Source organism: Haliaeetus leucocephalus, unplaced genomic scaffold (assembly GCF_000737465.1).
Source record: "Haliaeetus leucocephalus isolate CR32 unplaced genomic scaffold, Haliaeetus_leucocephalus-4.0 Scaffold417, whole genome shotgun sequence".
Taxonomy (NCBI): Eukaryota; Metazoa; Chordata; class Aves; order Accipitriformes; family Accipitridae; genus Haliaeetus; species Haliaeetus leucocephalus.
In genome coordinates, this window is record NW_010972853.1 from 5,345,453 (window position 1) to 5,368,447 (window position 22,995).

Genomic DNA, 22,995 nt, shown 5'->3' on the forward strand with positions numbered 1-22,995 from the left:
TTCTGGTCAAGCCGCCAAACTGAAAAGAAGTCAGAATAAGGATGCTATTTTCCCATTCACATATATATGCTTATGATGAGAACAACATTACGCTTTAACAGTGGATAAACAGTGGCACATATTATGGTTGAAAATGGAACTCTGAAAACACAAGAACAGAAGAGTGATATTTGCAAGTGAAAAGGAACTACTTTTTGGTCTTATTATCTCAGTAAGCAAGTATAAAAAATAGATAGTAATTCGCCCAACATATTGTTCTGATATTTTTTCTTTCCAGAGTTAAACAGCACAGTGCTTGTTGCATGAATGTTTGAAACCCACTTAAATGCCAAACCCACACAGACCTCTGTAAGTAAATACTCTTTCACTAATGTTTCAAGTAAAGTCTCTTCCATAAAAACATAAAACTATTTTGTAAGGTTCAATTTTCAACCTGAGAAGTATTTTCAGATGCAATACAGAACCAAACTATATTCACAACACAGACTTAAAAAATACAATGTCAGTGGTAAAACATGAAATTAAAACTCTCAAATATTCTGACATCAGGCTTCAATGACTATCGAATCTTTTTACCTTACACATACCAGAACTTCTCTGGTACCCTTTGATCATCTAGTCAGGGAGTCCATTGTTAAAAGAAACTGACAGGAGTCAAATAGGGTTTGTTTTAACTCTACCAACAAAATTTCTCAGAAAATTAAATAAAAAAAGGCAAAGCTTGAGACTAACATAAGCAGATGATTTGCTATGTCCTTGTCCTCAACTACTCCAAGTTGCTTAGTAAGAAGAAAAGTTTCTTAATATCCAGGAAAGAATTGGTGAACACATCCCAAAGCAGAGTCATAGAGCAGCATACCAGAGACCGAGAGAAAAAGCAAAACCTCTTCAAACTCCTTGTTTGCACTTAACTGTACAATCATCCACACTTTATTTCAATCTACTTCAGTTAAGATTATACAGAAAACATGTTTGCAAGTTTGAACTGTTTTGCTCAGTACCACAATCTAAATGTTGAACCTTTAGACAAAAATACACAAAAGTTGTAGTCATCTGATGACGCTTGTGCACAGATGTTCCTAGGCTGCAACAGCAATGGACCTCAACAAGCAGTTAAGGCAAAGAAGCTACAATTTAAACCAGGGATTTATCCCTCACCTTTCCTATCTGCCCCTCTTGATAGGGCCAAAGTCCATATATTGAAGAAACATTCACTTAGTAGGCTATTACTGCAAAGAACTATTTGATACATTCATTTTGTGTTATCTTCCTCATTTTGTTTGGGTAACTCTATCGTGCCACTTCCCCCTAGGAAAAGAATCGGATTATAGAGTACCTTGTCAAGAGAAGTTTTTCAGACTCCAATCTTAAATTTCCTGATTGTGGAGAAAGGGGAAAATCATTCTACTTTATACTTTTTTTCTTCAAACCTATATTTTCCTGTATAAATTAGATGTTTAAATTTAATTTTAGAAAACTATTTTTATGAGTGAATGGCAATGTGAAGCTAATTAGACTGTTCATTTTACATTAAAAGATTAGTCTGTATGTAAAAAGCATATCTGTGCCAATTTGAAACTAAATAAATCCCCAAACACCCTTAAACAATTTGCTCCTAAAAATATATAATCAAATTTAGAAAACTATAAATTATATTTAAATTTGTTATTTACAAGCAATTAATTACGAAGACAGCCAGGTGGCTTTCATTACATAAATTACTGTTAATGACACTTGCCTCATGCTGCTACTGTATTTAGCATTTGCATGCATCACATGTCAAGCACACATACTGTTGCATACCTATCTCCAGGGTAAAAAGTGAACACCTTAAGTCAAAAAAGCTTTCAGTAATCCAATCAAAATTGTTAATTCCTTAAACAAGTCAGGATCTTATTAATGTTTCCCATACAGGATATAATTTAAAGAATTTTAACATGGATGATACAGAAGAGTCGTTTTAAGTAAATACCTGTTTTGGGAATGACACAAATCTAAGGCAAAAAATGAACCCATTTATAGCTAGTCCCCTTGAGATTTTTAGTCTTAAACCCTAAACAGTGTTTATCATTTAAAAGTTTATAATTTTAAAGCTACTTGTAATTAGAAAACAAAACAGAAGAAGAGAATCATTCTTGTCTATCTACCTCACCGACAGTGCACTACTTCACCTTGTATCTATAACTTATTGTACCATATATGTAGATATTTACAAAGTCCACTTTCAGCCCCAGGGTTATAGCTTACTGTGCCATAGAACAAATAAACTAATTTAATTCCACTACTTACTTCCCATTGGAAAGATGGCAGAAATGCACTAAGAAGGAAACCCAGCTGTTCCTAGTGGTCTTCCAGCACTCTTTTTTAAAAAGCTGTCTACCCACAACTGGCAGGCAGTATCAAGGGAACATCTGACAAGAGGTGATCACAATATTACATTACTCTATCTTAAAACTTCCCTAACCTTCTTTTCCACTCCTACCAACAGGATTTTCCTTTCCCTTCCTCCTCTTTCCAGAGACTTATTTTTTGGTGTTCGTTGCACTGCTTTGAAAATCTGTACAATGACTATATGCTTTGCTTCCTGCAGTGCCACAGAAAAGCTTGGGTTTTCAGGAGAACTTTTATTCCATGCACTAATTGAATGGAATCACCTCCAATGCAAACAGTCAAGAGGTTCAGAATATAGCATCACCTTCAATAAGCACCAAAATTTGACCAGTCTTGGTAGAATGGGCCCAGAGGCCTTGGTAAATAAATGTGGAAGCCAAGGAAGAAGGAAAACTAGTTCAACATCAAACATTTGTTCTATGTTAAAATAAACCGAAGATGACCTCAACATGCATCAAGTCATATGGCATGACTCACTGACACTTCTTAAATTTCTGGGAATTGTCAAAAACTTAATAAAAATATACACTGCCATCTTTACATTAAGCACATAAGGACTAGACTTTGCAAAAAAAAAAAAAAAATCCATGAGAAGGGTATAACTGAACTTCACTGGAATTCAGTGAAAGTTGACTGTTAACATCCTTCAGACAGCTTTCAGAAAGGTCTCACACAAAACATCCCAACCCTATCCTTTCCCATTTTAAAGTCTATATATTACAGTAAAGCAGCAAAGGCCACAGTGCCTTTTTCTCCTTCAGGTTATTTTTTATTTGTTCTTCACATTTAAATATCAGGTCTTTGTATGTTACCTAACTTCTAAGAGTGGCAAATTAGCAGAATTAGGACATCAGAAGACAGTGGAAATTGAGAAGTTGTAGAAAATATAATTGGAACTGGAGAGTTTACATTCCTGCATGTTAGCCAGTATCTAACAACTGCTCTGATGTATTCTTATAAAAGAGTCAGAGTCGCCCCCTCCACTTTAACTAAAGGGCATCTGAACATGTTTCCCAATCAAAACCAGGGATTTTGAGACCCAGTTTACAGAAACCAAAAGATTTAGAGGGAAGAAGGTGGCTAAGCCATAAATTAATACTAATTTGGGGTGGCTATCCTTTGTTTTCAAACTTTTCCTTTTAAGAATAAGTAAAAGTTTCTTCTATCAACTTTCATTTATAATTAATTTATCCTTCCTCACAACAGTAAAGCTTTAAGGGCAAGAATGGAAAAAATGGCATGAATATAATTTTTAGCACAGCAGATATGCAAATACTTTTTTCTTTCAGTACCCTAAAGTATTTTGTTAATGCACCATTTTCCACTAAACCAATCGCAAACAAATCTTTAACTTCAAGTTACGGCTGTTCATATGTAATCTGTTACCTGGATTAAAAAAAAAAAAAAAAAAAGGCAGAAGGCCTCTCTAGCCACCTAATCACCATATCAATGACACATGCCACAACAGAGAAGCACTAGTTTATTTGATTGATCATGGTAGATAAACTCCAAATAACAGAGAAATTAACAAATGCTTGACATTTGCTCAACATCCATTATTCTGACACTGCTTTCAGGATTTCAAAGCCTGGGAGTATGCTTAATCAACATTCATATTCCCTAGTGAGCTACAGGCACCATATTGCGCCCCGCCTTAGTACTGATGAAAACTGCATATTGGCCATTTCCAAAATGTTCTGGGACTCCACACAGGGCCCCTTCTCTCCCTTGTTCCTGTTCTGCAGTTTTCTTTTAAACACTTCCAAGACAAAAGCATCTGCCAGTTTTTCTCTCTGGGGATGTATGCAAAATGAACTTAACAGTTTTAAGGCAGGAGAAACCCTCACATCTAAATTCATTCATAGGACAGAAAAGGGCCTAAGAGGCCTCTCTAGGGACAAAACCCTGCTGAAATTTTCCCCGACAACAGTGGGAGCTTTATAAAATCTAAGTCCAGACAATTTCCAATTCAAATGCCCAGCATAGCATGACCTTTGTCAGATCTATGAGCCCTAGATGCACCCACTATTTTTTTATTCTAACCAGCACAGACATTAGACAGGGCACTACTGCTAAGCAGGAGGTTGAATATTTGCATGCTCTTCTATTGTGAAAATGTAACAGTGACAGCACTGTGTCGAATTCTTTTCCCCCTAGAACTTTAACTCCATAGGAGAGGCATAGCTGACAGATGACTCTCCCAACATCTGTGTTATGTACACTGCACAGCTGAGGAACCTTGGATCACTGTCACAGCTTCTCGGGGATGACCTACACCTTTCTTATATCTACCCGTGATCAAAAAAGTAAAATAAAAATTTGAAAACACCGTTTTTTGAAATGAAAAGTAAATATGGCAAGAAAGATTAACATAATTTAGTCATTAAGCTGTTCACATAGCAGCTCACCATATGTTGTATAAATGTCCTATACAAAATAATTTATCAGACCTGACACGTTGCACATCATATTGTATTATTTAATATGCTTACTAAAATTTCATGGATCAAGCACCACTTCTGAAAGCATACAGAAAGCCCTAGAAAATATTTCTTCATCTTCCATGATTTATTTTGATTACCTTTTACAGCTACATGATAAAGTGGAACTTGCAAAATTACGAGGTTAAGGTTTACACAGCTATTGCTTCGTATACGAAAATATAACAAATGGCTCCATGTCTATATACCATTTTACTTGCATTTAATATTCAGAAGCACATTAAACTAAGCATGTTGCTTTCCACTGCATATTTTAATAATTTTAACTGCTTATTTCAGTAAACATCCTGATCCACTAATGCAAAGTTCCATTGAGAGATATATCCTTGATAAAGAGACTAAAGAGCTGAGAATTACAAAATAAAGCAACTAATTAACACGTGATACATGTTCACCAACCCCAACCTGTCTACGTAGAAGTATATTACTTTCTACACAATAGCTGAAACATTTGAATAGTATTTTAAATTACTGAGATTTAAAATGTTAGAATGGCAAGCATCTATGCCCAGATAAAGGTACAAAATTCTCTACCCAGAAACCTCAAAACCACAAAAATAATAATGTGTAAGGATGATTGCCTGTCACCAGCTAGGTCTGTGTCTAAATAGTAAATTAAAACAAACAGTGTAAGCAGGAAGCTTGTGGATAATAGCTATTGGGCAACCAATGGGATTTGTTTGGAAAAAAACCACTCCGCACTTAAAGGACATACCAAACAGATAGATATGGCTAGAAAAATATTTAAACTGAAACCATGCATTTATTCCATAAAGGACCATTTTCCTTTTTCTCTCTCAGACCACTGATGTCAAAGGAACACAATACAAACGAGATAAAAACTATAGTCCAAATTCTCTTTTTGGTCAATAATTAAATCCTCCTGTTTCAAATAATAGGATAAAGGAAAACATATTCCTGTGTCAGATAACTCATTGCAATGAGGTCATGAAACACTGTATTTGGAATGAACTTGCTTGGCCTATTAGAGTACCTGCTAACTGGTCAAAGCAAATCTTCCTTTTTAAGCTCTCTAAGAACCAGAAATCTAGCTTATGAGCTATTTTTATCTTTTTACATTTTGTGTATCCAAGATAATGCGCTTGTCTAGGAAGACACATTGCCTAGCTGTGTTGAAAACTGAAGGACAGCTGCATTGACAACATGCATTTTATATTAATGCAGGAAATGGCTAATGTTCAATAGCCTTTTCATCCGTAGGAACTTACACTCACACTCTAGCTATTAGTTATCATACTTAGCACCAGTTGTAGCCTCATAATGCGCATCTGCATTCCACAGAAGTACAATAAAGAACTGGACATTACCAGTATCAATAGCGGACGGATAAGAAGTTCTGCCATCTCTCAGCCAACCACAAATAGACATAGCTTGGTCATAGTTTTTATGTTGTCTTTGAAACAGTTTCAGACAGGCTGCATTACACAAGAGACTACCTTTGCTATCACATGGGTCTTACTCAAAGAAATATTTGACAACGTTCTGCTTTCTATGGAAGAAGAATGTGTGCTATATTAGGACATTTTTATTCAGTGTGGAAGCTTCTGGAGGTATCTGGGAATGGATGCTATCAAATGCTTCCAACACATTGCAGGCCTAGACACAGATGTGCAAACAGAGGATATTCACCCAAAAATAAAGTCCTCTTCAGCACCACATCCTTACCTGAAGCCATTTTGCCAGTTTAGATGGACAGCAACACTTGCTTAAGTACCCTATTCAGATGAGAAGGATACAGCAGGGGACTGAAGTTCAAGAATTCTTCAGCATAAAGCAATGAGACCGTCACTATCCATCATGCTACTGGATATCCTGGTGTGTGTGCTAGAAGGGTGTCATGGTTTAACCCCAGCCAGCAGCCAAGCACCACACAGCCGCTCACCCACTCCCTCCCACCCAGTGGGACGGGGGAGAGAATCAGAAGGAAAAAGGTAAAACTCATGGTTTGAGATAAGAACAGTTTAAATAGAACAGAAAGGAAGAAACTAATAATGATAATAATAACAACAATAATAAAATGACAATAATAATAAAAGGATTGGAATATACAAAACAAGTGATGTACAATGCAATTGCTCACTACTCGCGCACCGATGCTCAGTTAGTTCCCCAGCAGTGATCCCCCCCAGGCCAAGTCCCCCCACGCTACATACTGGTCATGACTTCCCATGGTATGGAATAGCCCTTTGGCCAGTTTGGGTCAGCTGCCCTGGCTGTGTCCCCTCCCAACTTCTTGTGCCCCTCCAGCCTGCTTGCTGGTTGGGCATGAGAAGCTGAAAAATCCTTGACTTAGTCTAAACACTACTTAGCAACAGCTGAAAACATCAGTGTGTTATCTACATTTTTCTCATACTGAACCCAAAACATAGCACTATACCAGCTACTAGAGAGATAATTAACTCTACCTCAGCCGAAACCTGGACAAAGGGATAATATATCCCATTCATATTACTACCACATTCAAAACATTATGGACACTAGAATTTTAAAAAAAGCATGTATGAAAAGAAACTGTAAGATAGATAAAAATGCTTTAGTTGCTTACAAAACAGAAGTTTTCAACCTAAGGGGTTCACAAACCAAAACGTTTTTCCCACAGTAGGTGCAGATTCCTGTTTGGCAAATTTAAGCCTGCTGACGAGAAGTTCATTTACTTTGAATTCTTCATTTAAAGTCCATGGACAACAAGGACTCCATGAAATACAATTTGAAAACTAATGATAGAGTGTGAAATCTTAGCATGCCAATGGGACTCTGAAATCTACTTGCATGGTACCAATTAGTCTAACAAACAAATGAACAAGGCTTTTAACCATCACTGGAACTGAAGAAAACAGAGCAGTATTTTTCCACTCCTCTTCCAAAGCTGTTGGTTTTTTTGGTAACAATACTCTACCAGGCTTGTCTTAGAAGACAATTTTAGTAGATCAGTTACAGTACTCCATATTCTTACAGAAATTAATCCTTACCGTTATTTCACTCAGTTTGAAGTACAAAACAAGCTTCTGAGAGTTTCACCATTGCAAATACATATGGTATTTTCACCAGGAACTTAAAGGAATAAACAATTAAAAAATGTCTCTCATAGAAGCATATATGTTATTTTATTAAGTGATGTGATAAGCTATGGGGCACATATCAGGACCAAAATGGTTGTAGTCATTAATTTAAGTAATAAATCATAGGTCCTGCCAACAATGACAGCAAACAGATGCTAACAAGAAAATGTATTATTTAATATTGTCATGTGTTATAAAAATGTAAGTGTTTAGGACATGTCTTAAATTTTTATAATAATATGCATTTAATACATTACTGTTTTGACACATACAAGAATCAAATTTATAGGTCTCATTCGGCACTTGCTTTCTCTTCTGTGAACACAGAATGGATTCCTGAGGGAAAAAAAGCTCAAGAAGTGAATATTTCAAATAGATGTTTGCAACAAAATCGAGTTGTTTGTCTTGCTGTCTTGAAGTAAATATCATAAGCACTGAATCTCATTAGAAAATGAAAACCAACATATTTGCCTTTATGTAAACAGAAGTTTTCCCTGAAAGTTCCCAGGAAATTCAAACAAGTTTATCTATATATATGGACAGCAAAAGATCTTACCATTTGCTATCAAGTTAAAAAATTAATTCCATACAATCCTTACAAGCAGAATGTCAGTATTGAGTAACTCTCAATGAGCCTGTTAAGTTATAAAAATGCAGAAGTTTTATTTTCCATTGTGTCTCATTATTTGTTTCTTACATCAGTTTAAATAATACCACGGAATGCTACAATGATTTTCACCAACTGCATCCCTTGCAAATGCGCCAAAACCAAACCCAAATCTATGTTACTTATTAAAAACATGATCTATTCCATTCCTTCCATTCACAGTCACCCTTCTCTCAGGACTCTGAAAGCCTGACAGAACAATGATCTGATTCAAATACTGACATCTAAAAGTGTAGGAAATGCAGTTATGCCTTTTGGCAAGCCCTGCCACACTAAACAGAACCACTGTGCATACACCTTTTCCAGCACTGCATCTCTGTTGCTCTACAGCCTGCTGCATAAGGTCCCTCTGCACGAGGGTCAATTGTTTCCAAGAAGATCGCTGCTTTTTCCAAACATTTTTGTTTTAAGGAAACTGTTTGGATAATAACAATCCTCTTTGCATTCTGTTTCACTTTCATTTTCAATCAGCTCCTCCAGGTATCAGCACAGTTCCTTTCTTGAAGTGCTTCACTCAATGCTTTAAAACACTTGAGGAAGCAGTGATCAGAGTATGGAAACTAAATTTTCTTCATTAAATCTACTGAAGCAGATATTAAAAATGCATTTAATATACTGGGGATGGCTGGTGGGCATCACTGACTGTGACAGGCCAGTTACTGATGAGCTGCTGTCAGACGGCCTTCTCAGCAGGGATCTGTGTCTAAGGCTGCTGAAGGACAGCAATATCTTCCCTTGTGTGTAAGCTCTATTCATCTCCCAAGTATTTACTAAATCACAGACCTCTGCACACAAACCCAGTGTTTCAGCGCATGCTAACAAATGATGGATGGCCTAGTCAATTCGTTATGTCCTGAAAGCGTGATTTCCTGCCATTCCAATCATCAAACCTCTAGAGCCTTCAGAGCTGATCAGACCTGGAGAATATATTTTGCAGGCTCTATTAAAGGAGTAGAGGTTCTTTCCATTAGTCTCAAACTTTTTTTTCCCCCGGCTGATTTAAAGAGAACTCCCTCCTTCCCCCTCCTTCCAACAGCACCACTGCTACCACTCTTATCTGTGTAAAGTATTCAGGGCATGTATCGTTAGTATGTTAGTAAAATAGCACTCCTGGAACACCAGCCAGTTAAAAAGACAGATTTTGTTTGTGACTACTATAAAACACGACAATCTTTTATTTAAATTCATCTATACGTCTTTATTACGTAACCTAGACAACCCCTAAAACATTTTGTAACTTAGCTTCTTTGATCAAATACCTTTTACAGCAAGGGAGTGCTCAAAAGGACCCGTTTTCTTTGTATTTGCCTAGTGAAACATATCAGAGCTTTCTTAATTGTGTTCCTCCTAAAAGCATAAGCCACTTAGGAATAAACTTCCGATGTTCCAAAGACAGGTTAGCTGTCAAAGAAATAAAGCTTCTAGATTTCACCCTTTTCATAGCAAGGCAATATACTTGACAGTCTTTATTCTACATGCTAGAGGAGAAATTTTATTTAGCTTACCTATTCAATGATCTATAGGAGCAGAATATACGTACCTCACACTTCTTATTCTGAAACACTGAGCTTCAAACGAATTAGTCCACAGCTGCTGAAGAGTTAGCTGTCTACAGCACAGCACAGTTTTTGAAGGTAGTATAAGAGATATGAGTAAACTTCAGGTGAATAAGCATTTGGTTACTCTGAAATGCAAAGACCTTGGATTTCTTTGCTTGCTAGGTGTGATCCAGCCATAACCAGCACAAACCAATCCACATTGCCCTACCATTCACCTCAACCTTGACCTGGAGATTAAACTCACTTTTATTGCACACAAAGGTCATCTGTGTTAGGTCAAAATTCAAAGTCCCTTGTCAGCTAAGGTTGATATATTCCAACCTTTCCTACTCTAATGCATCAAATTTTTCATGGTGAGGTCATATTCAGCAGACAGTGTATTCAGCAATTTATCGTGCCATTGTAATATAGCCCAGAATATGATTGTCCCAAAACAACGCATGAATAAAATATTTTCCCCTCTGATGTAGCAAATCCCCTCTGCTCATAAAACTCTAGTCTAGACTTGTTTGCAGGCTTCAGAAGAATGATACAGTATGGACTCTTTCTGAAATACAATCAAGAATTACCATTTTTATCATCATTGTCCTTAAGTACAAGCAACATGAATCTAATGGTATCCTAAAATCCACAAGTCAATTAAAATGCACATATGGTCAGTGTTAAAACTTCCACTTCATCCTTTCTTAACAACCACCATAATCTGGCCCTTAAATCTACAGACATCTGTTGGTCTGTCTGATGACACCAAGCTTGCTTTAGAATGAAATACTTAGAAAAAACAGTGCCACGAGACTTATAATCCTATCCTCCTGGTGATTATCACAACCATGGAATTTGTGAAGTGGCAAAAAGTACAACCAAATTAAACTTCATGAAGCAACACAGTAATGTACGCTGCGACCAAGACAACTCCCACAGCTTTGACATATAAAAGGATTTTCTTTCTCTTTCTTTCTCTCCTTCTTTCCCTTTTTTCTTTCCCTTTCTATCTTTTTCCTTCTTTTTCTGTCTTTTCCTGTCTTCTTTATTTTCCTTTATTCTTTTCCTTTTCTATCTCTTTTTTCTCCCTCTTAATTTCTTTTTCTCTCCCTTTTATCTCTTGCATTTTCTCTTTTCCCTCGTCTGTATCTTTCTCTTTTTAAATTTTTTTCTCTTTTTCTTTCTTTTTTCTGTCCTTTTTTTCTCTTTTCGCTCTGTATTTTTCTTTTTTTCTCTTTCTCTTTCTCTGTCTTTCTTTTCTTCTGTATTAAACAAGAACACCTAACACACAGCTACAACAAACTCAGAATGCATTTTCAAATTATAGGGAACTTATTTCCATGTCTGCTTTAAGAGGCCCCCTCCAATCATTGCATTTCACCATCAAATCTTCAAAGGATATAGGATTGGCTTCTAAGTGGTTTGTATAAATTCTTCAAGGCCAAAAAGGCTTTCCCTTTACTCAGCCAAAATGAATTTCACAAGTGTAATAAGTCCTGTTCTGTGTGACTTTTTTTTTTTATAAAATGAACTGTACTCCCATACGGTAGCACTGCCTGTATTGGAAGGGGAAAAGGTTAAGAGAGAAGAAACAGACTTACCAGCACTCAAGAATCCAGAAAGTACAACCTTAATTTTGGTTGCGTATTTCAAGCAACATTTCAAGACTAACCTTTAAAATAACTGCATTTGCTAGGATGGACACCATATGTGGGAATGCTTGTAATTCTAGATGATTACACTTATAAAAATTGTAACAGAAAACTACAATGGACTTCCCTCAAAATTAACTTTCATGTCGACACATGCTTATACATGTAATCTGCTTTTTAGTTACTAGATAAAACACAAACAACTCAAAAACCCCTTTCCATCTCTTTCCAAACAAATCTGGAAAGCACCCATGTCCTGAAGACCTAGAATTCACATGTGACAACGTAAGAATTTTCTGTCTAAATCCTGTCTATTGGTATTGGAGAGCCTCAAAACTGAGCAAAACTATATTTCCCATTCTACTCTGAAAGCTGCCACTGCTACCAATAGCTAGCTTTTAAGTATCTTAACATTTAATCTAATGAATAATGGAGGAGACAAAGTTCTTCTGAGTTATATGCTGATTTAGTTAATTTCTGTCACACAATACTTTGTATTATGGGGGAGGATTAGTATCCTTCCTATTTAGGGTCATAGCATAAGCAGTTTTTTAGCAAGACAACCAAATCCAACCAGTTACAAGTTCTTTAAGACTTCATTTAAGTGAAAAGGGAAAACCTGTACCACCCTCTGGTTTAGCCTATCAAAGCTGTAATACCTTACAGTAGATTTCCTACCAAGGGTTCAGATAGCGAGAACATCTTTCCAAAGGGAACAGTATCAGTTCAGTGCTCACATAATTACTTTGTATAGTAAATTTTTATTTAAGATTATTTTGAATAGGCTGCATTTTATTGTAGGTCATTTCTGAAAGCTTGTATATTGTTAATTTTCTTTTCAAATAATGAGCCAAGACCTCTTTCTCATCTTTTATTATCAATCTGTTTACCTGTGAGGTTAAATGCAGCTTCAAGTACATAAAAAATTTTAAATTATTTTAGGCTTTTGCTACATATAATAAACAAAACCAAACAGCAGTGTAAAACTTTGTTTACTCTGAAGTCTAACATGAAAGAAGAAAAAAGAAATACAAAACTTCAAAAATTCTACTGTTTTCATAGCTGCTGTAGCTATATGCTCCAGATCATTTAAACACAGTATACTAGTGCAAAGTATTTGCCACTTCAAAATAGACAGGGTGGAAATATACCATTGACCATTTAGCATCTCCCTCCAAGTCTCTGCATCTCCTACTAAAGTCCACTTTCTTTTCTCTCATGAGCCGGTATACTGAAATTGATGAGGTGGTTTACATAGGCAGAGTGTGAATTTATTTCATTGTTAAGTAGTGAGAATATAGAAACAGCCTAGTTTCTCTACTTTCCAAAATAATTAACCAACTATTCCAAAGAGCAGGGAGAGCAGCAGAAGTTACAAGAATTATGTCAGTTTTGCTATGACGAGAGCCTTTCCAGGCAGAAGAGAGTGCAACTGAAGTGTCACACACTAGTAGGTTGCCTGCTCATAGATAAGATTTCCCCATCTAATGTACCTGTGCTTGAGTCCTCAGCCTAGGGCTCTGAAATCCACATAGACAGCTAGCTGCCCTCTGCTCTTGAGCTTCACTGTCTTCCTTCCTGGGTAATAGTAGCTCCAACGAGCACTAGAGCAGAGGACAAGGAATTCTCCTTCCACCCTGACTCAGTCTCCAGGCTCCATTAGCAGCAGGTACCAGAACACAGAAATGGAAAGGAAAAAAAAAAAAAAGAAAAAAAGAGGGACCTGAAAGACAGCAGCAGTTCTACCTTTCTGTTTCCCACCACAACCATTTTGGGCTTATCAGCACTGCTTGATAATCTAAGCAACAGCACAAAGGCGGAATGAAATTATTCAGGAAAAAGCAATATATTTCCTTGTAAATAAAACTGGCTGGAAGAGGAAAAGAAGAGGCCTGTCCACCCCCAACTCTAAAAAACAAAAAGAGAGGCAATGACACTGGAAAAGAGGAAGAAAAAATGTTAAGTCAGTCTTAAGTGGCTGGTAAAAGAAATAACATTGATGCCATACATTTAAACTTCTTTAGGGCCTTTGTTTCAGTATGAACCATCACTGAGAAAGCGATAAAAATGAGCAAATAATAAACAGATTATATTTTCCAATTTACCTTGTGAGACATTACCATGCAGATACATTTTTTTTTTTTTAAATTAAAAATCTTGTTGGGATGCTTTCCAGGCCCAGTGTCATTTAATAAAGCTATCAGTAATTTGGAGAAAGTGCAACATAATTACTGAAAATGTGTGCAAAACCTGAAGTGATATTAAGTAATGAAGAAGACAAGTCATGAATGTAGAGGAACGTACGTCACTTGGTGTGCTCTGGGAACAAAGACTGTGTGCATTCCAATAATCAAACAAGAAGTTACATATGTTAAAACCAAATATCCATACTCAAATATCAAGTATATCAATATGAACCTGTGCATCACGTTTTTCTCTTGCTTATTGGAAAAATAAGGAAGGGGGGGGAAGTTCTTCTCTCACATTTATGCCAGCTTCCCTTACCTTTCTGCGGTAAGCTCTTCCTGATCACTAGGAAGGAAACTTTCACAGAAAGGACACAAACAGGGCAATACTTCTTTGAATAGATGCACAGAAGAAAAATGAAGACCTGCACAGAGCAGCTGCTATAAATTCTAATACTGTGAAATCCTAGTACTCTGAAACTCTCTATAAACGCAGTTTTCACTCAGGCTCAGAAAAGAATGCTTCTTTTACAGGAATAAAAGTGAAGGTACTGAAAAGGAAGTTGGGCTAGAGGCACTAAGTTTGTTTAACTTTAAGTAAGGAAGAGAAACAGTACAGACTCCACTAATTGTGCTATGGAAGAATATAGCACGCCTAGATGGAATGAAATATGTTTCACAACAGTTCAATGCAAGAACTTGAAAAACATGGGTTTTAGAATCTCTAAGAGATGCAAGGCTACTGAGCCAACTTGCACTGCCAGAAAGTTTCTGGAATCTCCAGTTCAAGCACAACGTAGCGTAAGAGATTCAAAGACTCAGAACAGAACCAAATCAGGAAAAACTGCAGAAAACCAAGATAGTACCATAATGAATTGGGTCAGTAAACCTTACACCCTTAGAAAGCTTGGTAGAACCAGAGGAAGATTCAACTAAAAAACCTGTAATGTTCAATCAGAACTGGATACGAAGAAGAGCAGCAAATATGTACAAGGCATAGATTTGAGAAAGGTCCAGTCATTTGTCAATCATGTTCCATTGGTAAGAAGCTTCAGGAAAAGGTTCTGAAGAGAAACTATGTATTCTGCCATATACAGAAGAACGGAGTTTTTTATTTTTTTCCCTGGAAACAACTAAACTGAAGTACTAGAGTATCAGCTTGGGTATGAATCAAACCCCTAGAAGCTGGACTCTTCTGGACAAGTTAAAATAGTCTTTGACTACAGGTAAAAGTTTAAAGGTCTAACCTACATCCTGTTAGCATAAATAGGTAACACTAAGGTGATTCTTATGCAGAAGATTCTACTTGTTGGCAGCTCCAACTACTATTTAAGAGAGAAACAAGCACATAAAAGAAAGAGATTGTAACTTTCTCAGAGCATGTCCTGCAATACTCTACATTTCCTACAACTAGTTCTACAATGGGTAATCAATTTAGACATAAGGTCTCACTGAGAAGAACAGTATCACAGAAGAACATAAGCCCATGGCTAAAGAGAAGGCAGAAGAAAATACAGAAGTTACAACGAAAAACACGAATTATTAGCAAGTAATAAATTCAGATGAGAAACAAAGCAGAAAAGGTGGTACACTATAGAAGAGCACAACACAGAACATACAGAATTATCAGTCCAGTGATTTATACTGTAGTGGAAGGTGGCAAAGCTCAACTACATGAGCGTGCAGACCACACCCAAATGTAACATAAACAGCACATGTTGCAATAATGGGATAAGACTGTGAGGCTACAATAACACAGGAATGTATATAAATTATAGAGGCTGTTAATATGTTTTGGAGGGCTTTAAGGGCTTTGTTTAGCTGCTTAAAAATAGTCGTTCATGATAAAGCAGAACTCATTGCTTGCTTAATGCTTTTGCTTAATGTTGACCTATTCTCTGATGAGAGGAGTAAGGAGATGCGGAAAGCCCGGAGCCAGTTTGAGCCAGGAAAGGGAGACACAGTAACAGCTACCGTAAAAAACAGGAAAGAGAAAGAACCAGCCTAGAGGCGAGAAAAAGGACTCAATAAGAGAGAAGAGGACCCTAGACGCCAGCATTATTATTGGACCAGACTATGGTGTGAGGGGTGGGAACTTAGATTGTAAGGGCATAATTCCCCAGGGATTTTAGTGTTTGGGGTCCCTCTCTGAAGGCACTCAACTTGAGCTGTCTAAATTTGTGCACCAGAGATAGAATAAATTACGCTTTTTATTTTGAAGGCCTTGATTAGAGATTCTGCTTTGGGGAACGTAGGGTCAAGCCTGAGGGAAGAGGAAGTGTCCGAGGGTGAGTGTGTGTGAGGAGTTGGAAGGGGCACCCATCGGCTCACCGGAGTCACCCACTGTGAAGGGACTCCGGTCCTAAGAGTTAAAGTCTCGGGCGGTGTGTGTGCGAGTGACTCCTTGATTGGTGTGTGAATGCTCAGGCAGTGGCTTCTCCCTTAACAGCCTGGCCACCCAGGTGGGACCCTAGGTCAGTCTCGGAACCTCTCGGATCCAAACCTCCAGCTGCTGGCACAGCGTGAGTTCACCTGATGATTTTGGACACGGGAGGCACCGAATTGCTTGAGTGGTGAGTGTTAAATCCCCCAAATCTAAATTCAATACAGAGAAGAGGACAGAATTCAGGAGGGTTAAAGTCCCGATCAGAAAGATTTTAAGGGCTGGTTCAAGTCCTGCCCGGAGAGATTTTGACGAGGGGGGTTTAAGTCCTGCCAGAGCTGCGTAGCCTGATCAGCGTAAATTGCACATGAGTTTGTATGCAGTCTGATCAATGTAAGATGTACAATTGAGAACTGTTGAGAGATTTTAAAGGGCGGTTCAAGTCCCACCCGGATTAAATCATGGATATCATAACCGGAGCAGAGAAGAGGATGCCCTTAGCAGAGATATTACAGAGAAACAACCATGGAGACCCCCAGGATGGTGAAGAAGGAGGGGGAGGAGATGCTCCAGGCCCCGGAGCAGAGATTCCCCTGCAGCCTGTGGTGAAGACCCTGGTGAGGCAGGCTGTCCCCCTGCAGCCCAGGGAGGTCCATGGTGGAGCAGATATCCGCCTGCAGCCCGTGGGGGACCCCACGCCAGAGCAGGTGGCTGCATGTGAAGGAGGCTGTGACCCTGTGGGAAGCCTGTGCTGGAGCAGGCTCCTGGCAGGACCTGCAGATCTGTGGAGAGAGGAGCCCATGCTGGAGCAGGTGTTCTGGCAGGACTTGTGACCCCGTGGGGGACCCACGCTGGAGCAGTGTGCTCCTGAAGGACTGCAGCCTGTGGGAGGGACCCACACTGGAGCAGTTTGTGAAGAACTGCAGCCCGTGGGAAGGACTCATGTTGGAGAAGTTTGGGAAGGACTGTCTCCCGTGGGAGGGACCCCACACCAGAGCAGGGGAAGAGTGAGGAGTCCTCCCCCTGAGGAGGAAGGAGCGGCAGAGACAACATGTGATGAACTGACCACAACCCCCATTCCCCATCCCCCTATGCTGCTCGGGGGCAAGGAGGTACAGAATTTGGGAGGGAAGCTGTGCCTGGGAAGAAGGGAGGGGTGGGGGGAAGGGGTTTTAAGAATGGTTTTATTTCTTATTACCGTACTCTGGTTGATTGGCAATAAATTAAGTTAATTTTCCCCAAGTCGAGTCTGTTTTGCCCGTGATGGTAATTACTGAGTGATCTCTCCCTGTCCTTATCTCAACTCATGAGCCTTCTGTTGTATTTCCTCTCCCCTGTCCAGCTGATGCAGGGAGTGATAGAGCAGCTTTGGTGGTCACCTGGCATCCAGCCAGCGTCAACCCACCAGAAAAATACGTATATGTAGTAATGGAACTTATGAAAGGAGGGGAACTGCTGGATTCTTAGACAAAAAAATTTGTTGTAATGAGAAGCTAGTGCTGTTCTGTTCATGCATAAGGGGTTGTTCATAGAGACCTGAAGCTTAGCAATATTTATGTTGATGAATCTAGTAATCCAGAATCAATTTGAATTTGTGATTTTGGCCTTGCAAATCAACTATGAGTAGAAAATGGTCTTCTGATGACTCCATGTCGCACAGCAAATTTTGTTGTACCAGAGGTTTTAAGGAGGCAAGGTTATGATGCTGCATGTGACATGTGGAGCCTTGGTGTTAGACTTTATACCGTGCTTACTGGCTACATTCCTTTTGTAAATGGTCCTGATGATACCTCAGATGAGATTTGGGCCCAAATAGGTACTGGAAAACTCTCTCTCAGTGGTGGTTATTGGAGTACTGTTTCAGATACAGCAAAGGACCTTGTTTCAAAAATGCTTCATGTTAACCCACCCCAAAGACTGACAGCAGCCCAAGTCCTCAGTCACCCCTGAAGAGTTCCTCAATACCAGCTAAACAGGCAGGATGCTCCCCATTTAGTGAAGGGTGCAGTAGCAGCAACTTACTCTTCTTAGAATCGTAATCAGTCACCGGTTTTGGGAGCCAGGTGGCCATTCTACTCTTGCTCAGAGCATTATTTTTTATAAGGAATGTTTTTTTGGTCCCCTAAAATATTCTTTGTTACAGGTAGAGATAGACCGTTTACATTAAGTACTTAACTTAAACAATCTGTTTATATTAGCACTATATACTTTGTGCCATCCAATGTTTTATACGTTTTTGTAAACAGTTCTCCTGGATTAATCAGTATTGTGGACAGCTCTAAAAGAAGCTTGACTGTTAAACAGCTATTGAATGTAATACTATGAATATGTATTTGTCCTTGCCTATGTCTTTTCTACATTTCCATGTTTTTGACGCTGCATGTCATATTATGAAAATCAGGATACTGTTTATAGTGATCAAAATTTAAACAGTAGATCTCTCACCATACACCAGAACACTGAGGAAATACATCGAGTTTCAGAGAGAATAAAAAAGGATGGAGAACATAAATGGTGGGAAGCATTCTTGGGATGGTCGCCAACTGCGACGGGAATCCGGAACCATATGTCACACCCAGTAGTAGTTCTGTTAATGCTAACTGTATTATGCTTGCTTTTAGTTTTGATATTATATATGAGAATTTGGACAGTGATACAACATACAGAAAACCCTCAGACAGTCGTCTGGATGCATTAGCAGGTATGCTAAAGAAAATCAAAGGGCGGACTGTTGCTTCGGGGAACCCAGGTCGAGTCTGAGGAAGAGGAGTCAAACGGGCCACCCGTCGGCTCACTGGAGTCACTTGCTGTGAAGGGACTCCAGTCCTAAGAGTTAAAGTCTCGAGTGGTGTGTGTGCAACTCCTTGATTGGTGTGTGAATGCTTGGGCAGTGGCTTCTCCCTTAAGAATACGTTAAGAAGCTCAAAGGAACTACGTATCAGTGATCCAATACTGGCAGAGATTTATCATGCTTAGTGCTCAAAATTACATTTTGATAATCCTCATGTCATGCAAAAATCCTGCTGTTAAACCTGAACACATTTAGAAGACAACTGCTAAGCATGTAACAAATAACTTAAGAATAAATAAATAAATAAATAAACAAATACATTGGTAATTGCCAGGCGTGGAATATGAAGTGCAGCACTAACAGAAAAAGAACAGCAATTTGAGTCCTGAGCTTCTATTTTTGCAAAATAACTGGATTTTAAGAAAAGTACACTAAATCCATGTTGTCTGTAATGTTACAGAATTGTAAAAAAATAAAAGTGTCAATTCTTGTATAAAGATACTTATAAACAGTATCAGAAGCAGTCTAATTTTTACTATTTGACATTAATAAATCACATGGCAACACCCTTTTGAAGCAGTAATCTCATCTGCTGAAGTAGTTCAATAATAGTAAAGAACAAACTACCCTGTTAAAAAATTATTTAGATTCACAGGTCATGTTGGCAGCCACTACACAGCATACCTATGCATACTAAATTGTGGCAATAGTTTATGGAAATTACTAATGACTTTTAGAGAGAAATTGCAGAACAAGAGCAGGCCCATAACAAAGTGTGAAAGATACTTTACACAAATAAGGAGCATAAACTGTGAGTCTTCAAGAAGCACAACAGACAAGGGAGGAACCAATAGATAAGACAGTATTAGCAAGAAACCTGAGCAGATTAATGCTGAAATCCAAAGACTCTCAAGATCTATGGGGCAGTAGGAACCAGAAATGCTTGAAAACTGTCAATTTATGTATTGTATTACCAGTGGAATACTGTTCCTTCCCAGGGAAAGATTGAAAGTGCAAGGTGAAAGCAGCTATTATGGAAGTTAGTACTTTCCAGTTTGAATCAGCAACTATTACCACATAATAATGACAAACTGGTTATGGACACCTTCATCACATTGCAAGTGCCACGAAAGATTCTGGAATATTTTCTTAAAAAGACTGAATTGGAAAGTTGGGGTGGGTGGGGAAGGCGGTTGTTGGTTTGTTTGATTTTGGTTTTCGTAAAGAAAAAAAGCATCCAGAATGACACAGGTTCTAGATTATAAGAAACTTATTCCAGTTATAAAACATCACTGAACAAGTCTCTCCCTTCAAACTTAAAATGGCACACAAGTTTACAAATCTCTCCAGCTGGCCTCTTCTACAAGATAATGGTTATAGAGACTGCCTGTTTTTCACATTATAACACATTATCTATTTCAATACATCTCCCTTGCTGCTAAAGCAAGCAGTGGCCTTGGAATGCCCTTTTTTTTTTTTTTTAACTGCATCTCAAAATCATTATCCCAACATATTTTGCTACTTCAAACTTTTTCTCTGACGGTCTTCTGCATCTGCCCTGCTATAAGAAATAAACAAAAAGACAACAAACATCACTTGCTGAGCCATTCACAGAAAGGAGACATGCAGACCTCCTCAAAATATACTTGATAGACATTTTTTATAAAAAGGTGTCAATTCATTCATCATTCAGATAGAACATTTTAGCCTTCTCCCAGGTTGGACAAACAAAATTCAGGAGAGGCCTACAAGCGGAATTCAGAAGAGGACATTCTCATCTCATAATGTGGATAACAAGATAACAGTATATTAAGCCGGCAAATCATGGAAGCAACTACTGTAGCTAATCTCTGTTTTTCAGTGTTCGCCAAACCTGAGACAGCTGCTTTAGAAAAAACATAATTTTTTCCTGATATAACTCTACATTGTTATTAGTACATAGTTTTTCAGAAGTCATCAATTTCTGAAACTGAGGAGTCAATGGTTGTTTTGCAGGATCAAAGGAGTGGACTGGGAAGTAAAATGTATCAGCAGAAAGTCCTGGTCCTTATTTTCCCTATTACAGACACTCATGTGCCTATGCATCTGTCTTGGAAGCAGGTTCCTACACACAGTGACTGACCTGGCAGACCAACCCAAATTCCAACCTTCTTTTAAGACAGCTTTATAAGGAGACTAGAAAAAGAGAACATGCACGTGTGTGTGCGTGCACACACACATATATACGCACAAACACTCTCTTCTAATTTCATTAGCACCAAAGTGATAAAGCCAAGTCTAAGCTCCTTAGACACATGCTGTCACAGTAAGCGATTTCCCAAGTTGCAAAGTACTGTGCAAGGTGAGCTTGGTTCCCAACAATGCAACTCGCTCAACCAGCCACATTGCTTTAGCATCGCTTCTCTGTAACAGGGCTATTCCCTCAGCTTGATTTTTAACTACATTACACACTTTCCTGAACAGGAGAAGATTTCACTGGATAGTTTAAAAGCCTAAGCTAATGTTGGCTCTTCATCCAGTTACTGTAAGTTACACACAACTTCAGAGAGTTTCCTCAGCCACACTTGTGGTAAGACTAGCAAGGCTCACTCAGGAAGCATGGGAACGATTTTCTGTTTTACTGATTTCTCCCTCTCACCAAAGTAAGCACAGCACTTAAACCCCTACAGTTTTCTGTATTATTTCTGGTGATTTTAGAGACAGTACCACTCCTTCCCCCACAGAACCTGATTTGGTTTCCTGTCAATTCAGCACTAGCACTCCTTCCCCCAAACCTGAAAAAAGAGAAAAACCTGGCAACATGTACTTTACAACTTGGCTGTTGCTGGCAATAAGCAAATTTCAGCAATGAAGATCAGTACACGGAGCATATGCCATCATGTACACTTTTCCATGCTAGCCTGTGGTCACTTGCAAATGTCTTTGACCATTGAGCCTGCAGCTCAGGCGAGGAAGCAGATGAACGCTCCAATTTAAGATGACCCCTTTTCCAGCCTTCAGCTGGAAAGCAGCACCACGTAAAGAGTTACGGGCCTGGACCGCCCCTTCTCCCTAAGCCACAGGGGCAGAGGTATCGCAGGCCGGATTCCACCCTTGGTCTCGGCCACAGACGAACGGCCTGAGCCCGAAGGCTTCGTTCACCTAAGAAGATCTACTCGGTGTTTAAGAGACAGACTCATGAAAGGACTCGAGAGCTTTCATTTGGACGGGTGGCAGGGGAAGAGTCCTTTATTTTGTGCCAACTCCTCAGGTCGCAGAGAGCGAGAAGTACCCTGCTCCTAGCCGGAGCTCTCGCTCGCCGTCGATGACCGTGTGCGTGTCCAAGTGATTTTGTACCGTGTGGGGCCTGGAACCGGGGGGGCACCGGCTGGAGCTGGCGGAGCGGCCCCCTGCGGCCCCTCGCCCGCCCGCAGCGAGCTCGCAGGCCGCCGCCGGGGCCCGAGCCGCCCGCCCCGCGCCGGGCTGCGGCCCCGGAGGGCGGGAAGCACTTACCTAGGGAACTTCTCCTTCAGCTTCCTCAGGCTCTGCCGGGTGGGCTGCACGTGCCCCAGGAACTGGGCTATTTCATCGTACTGGGCTTTGGTCAGCTTCATGCCTCGCACCGCCTAACCCCGCGCCGCCGGGCCTGCGCGGCGGCGGGAGGGGAGGAGGGAGCGAGCGACCGCCGGCACCGCGGCCGCGGCGAGAGGCAGAAGGCCAGTCACGGGGGGGAGGAAATCGCGGCGACCCCGGGGTGCCCTTTGCTACCAGCCCGGTGCCGAGGCGGTCAGGGGCGGCGGCACCGGCCGCCGCTTCCCCCAGCT

The 22,995-nt window shown here is 39.5% G+C and overlaps 1 protein-coding gene across 2 annotated transcripts in view; it reads right to left on the bottom strand.

Moving 5' to 3' along the window:
• LOC104835946 (chromosome unknown open reading frame, human C15orf41) overlaps positions 1-22,842 on the bottom strand; it is a 132,036-nt gene extending 109,194 nt beyond the window's left edge. For both annotated transcript variants that reach the window (XM_010574221.1, XM_010574220.1), the window contains exon 1: positions 22,685-22,842. In XM_010574221.1, coding sequence (XP_010572523.1) covers positions 22,685-22,785 — 101 coding nt within the window. In that variant the 5' untranslated portion in view covers positions 22,786-22,842. The remainder of the gene's footprint in view (positions 1-22,684) is intronic.
• Between the last annotated feature and the right edge of the window lie 153 nt (positions 22,843-22,995).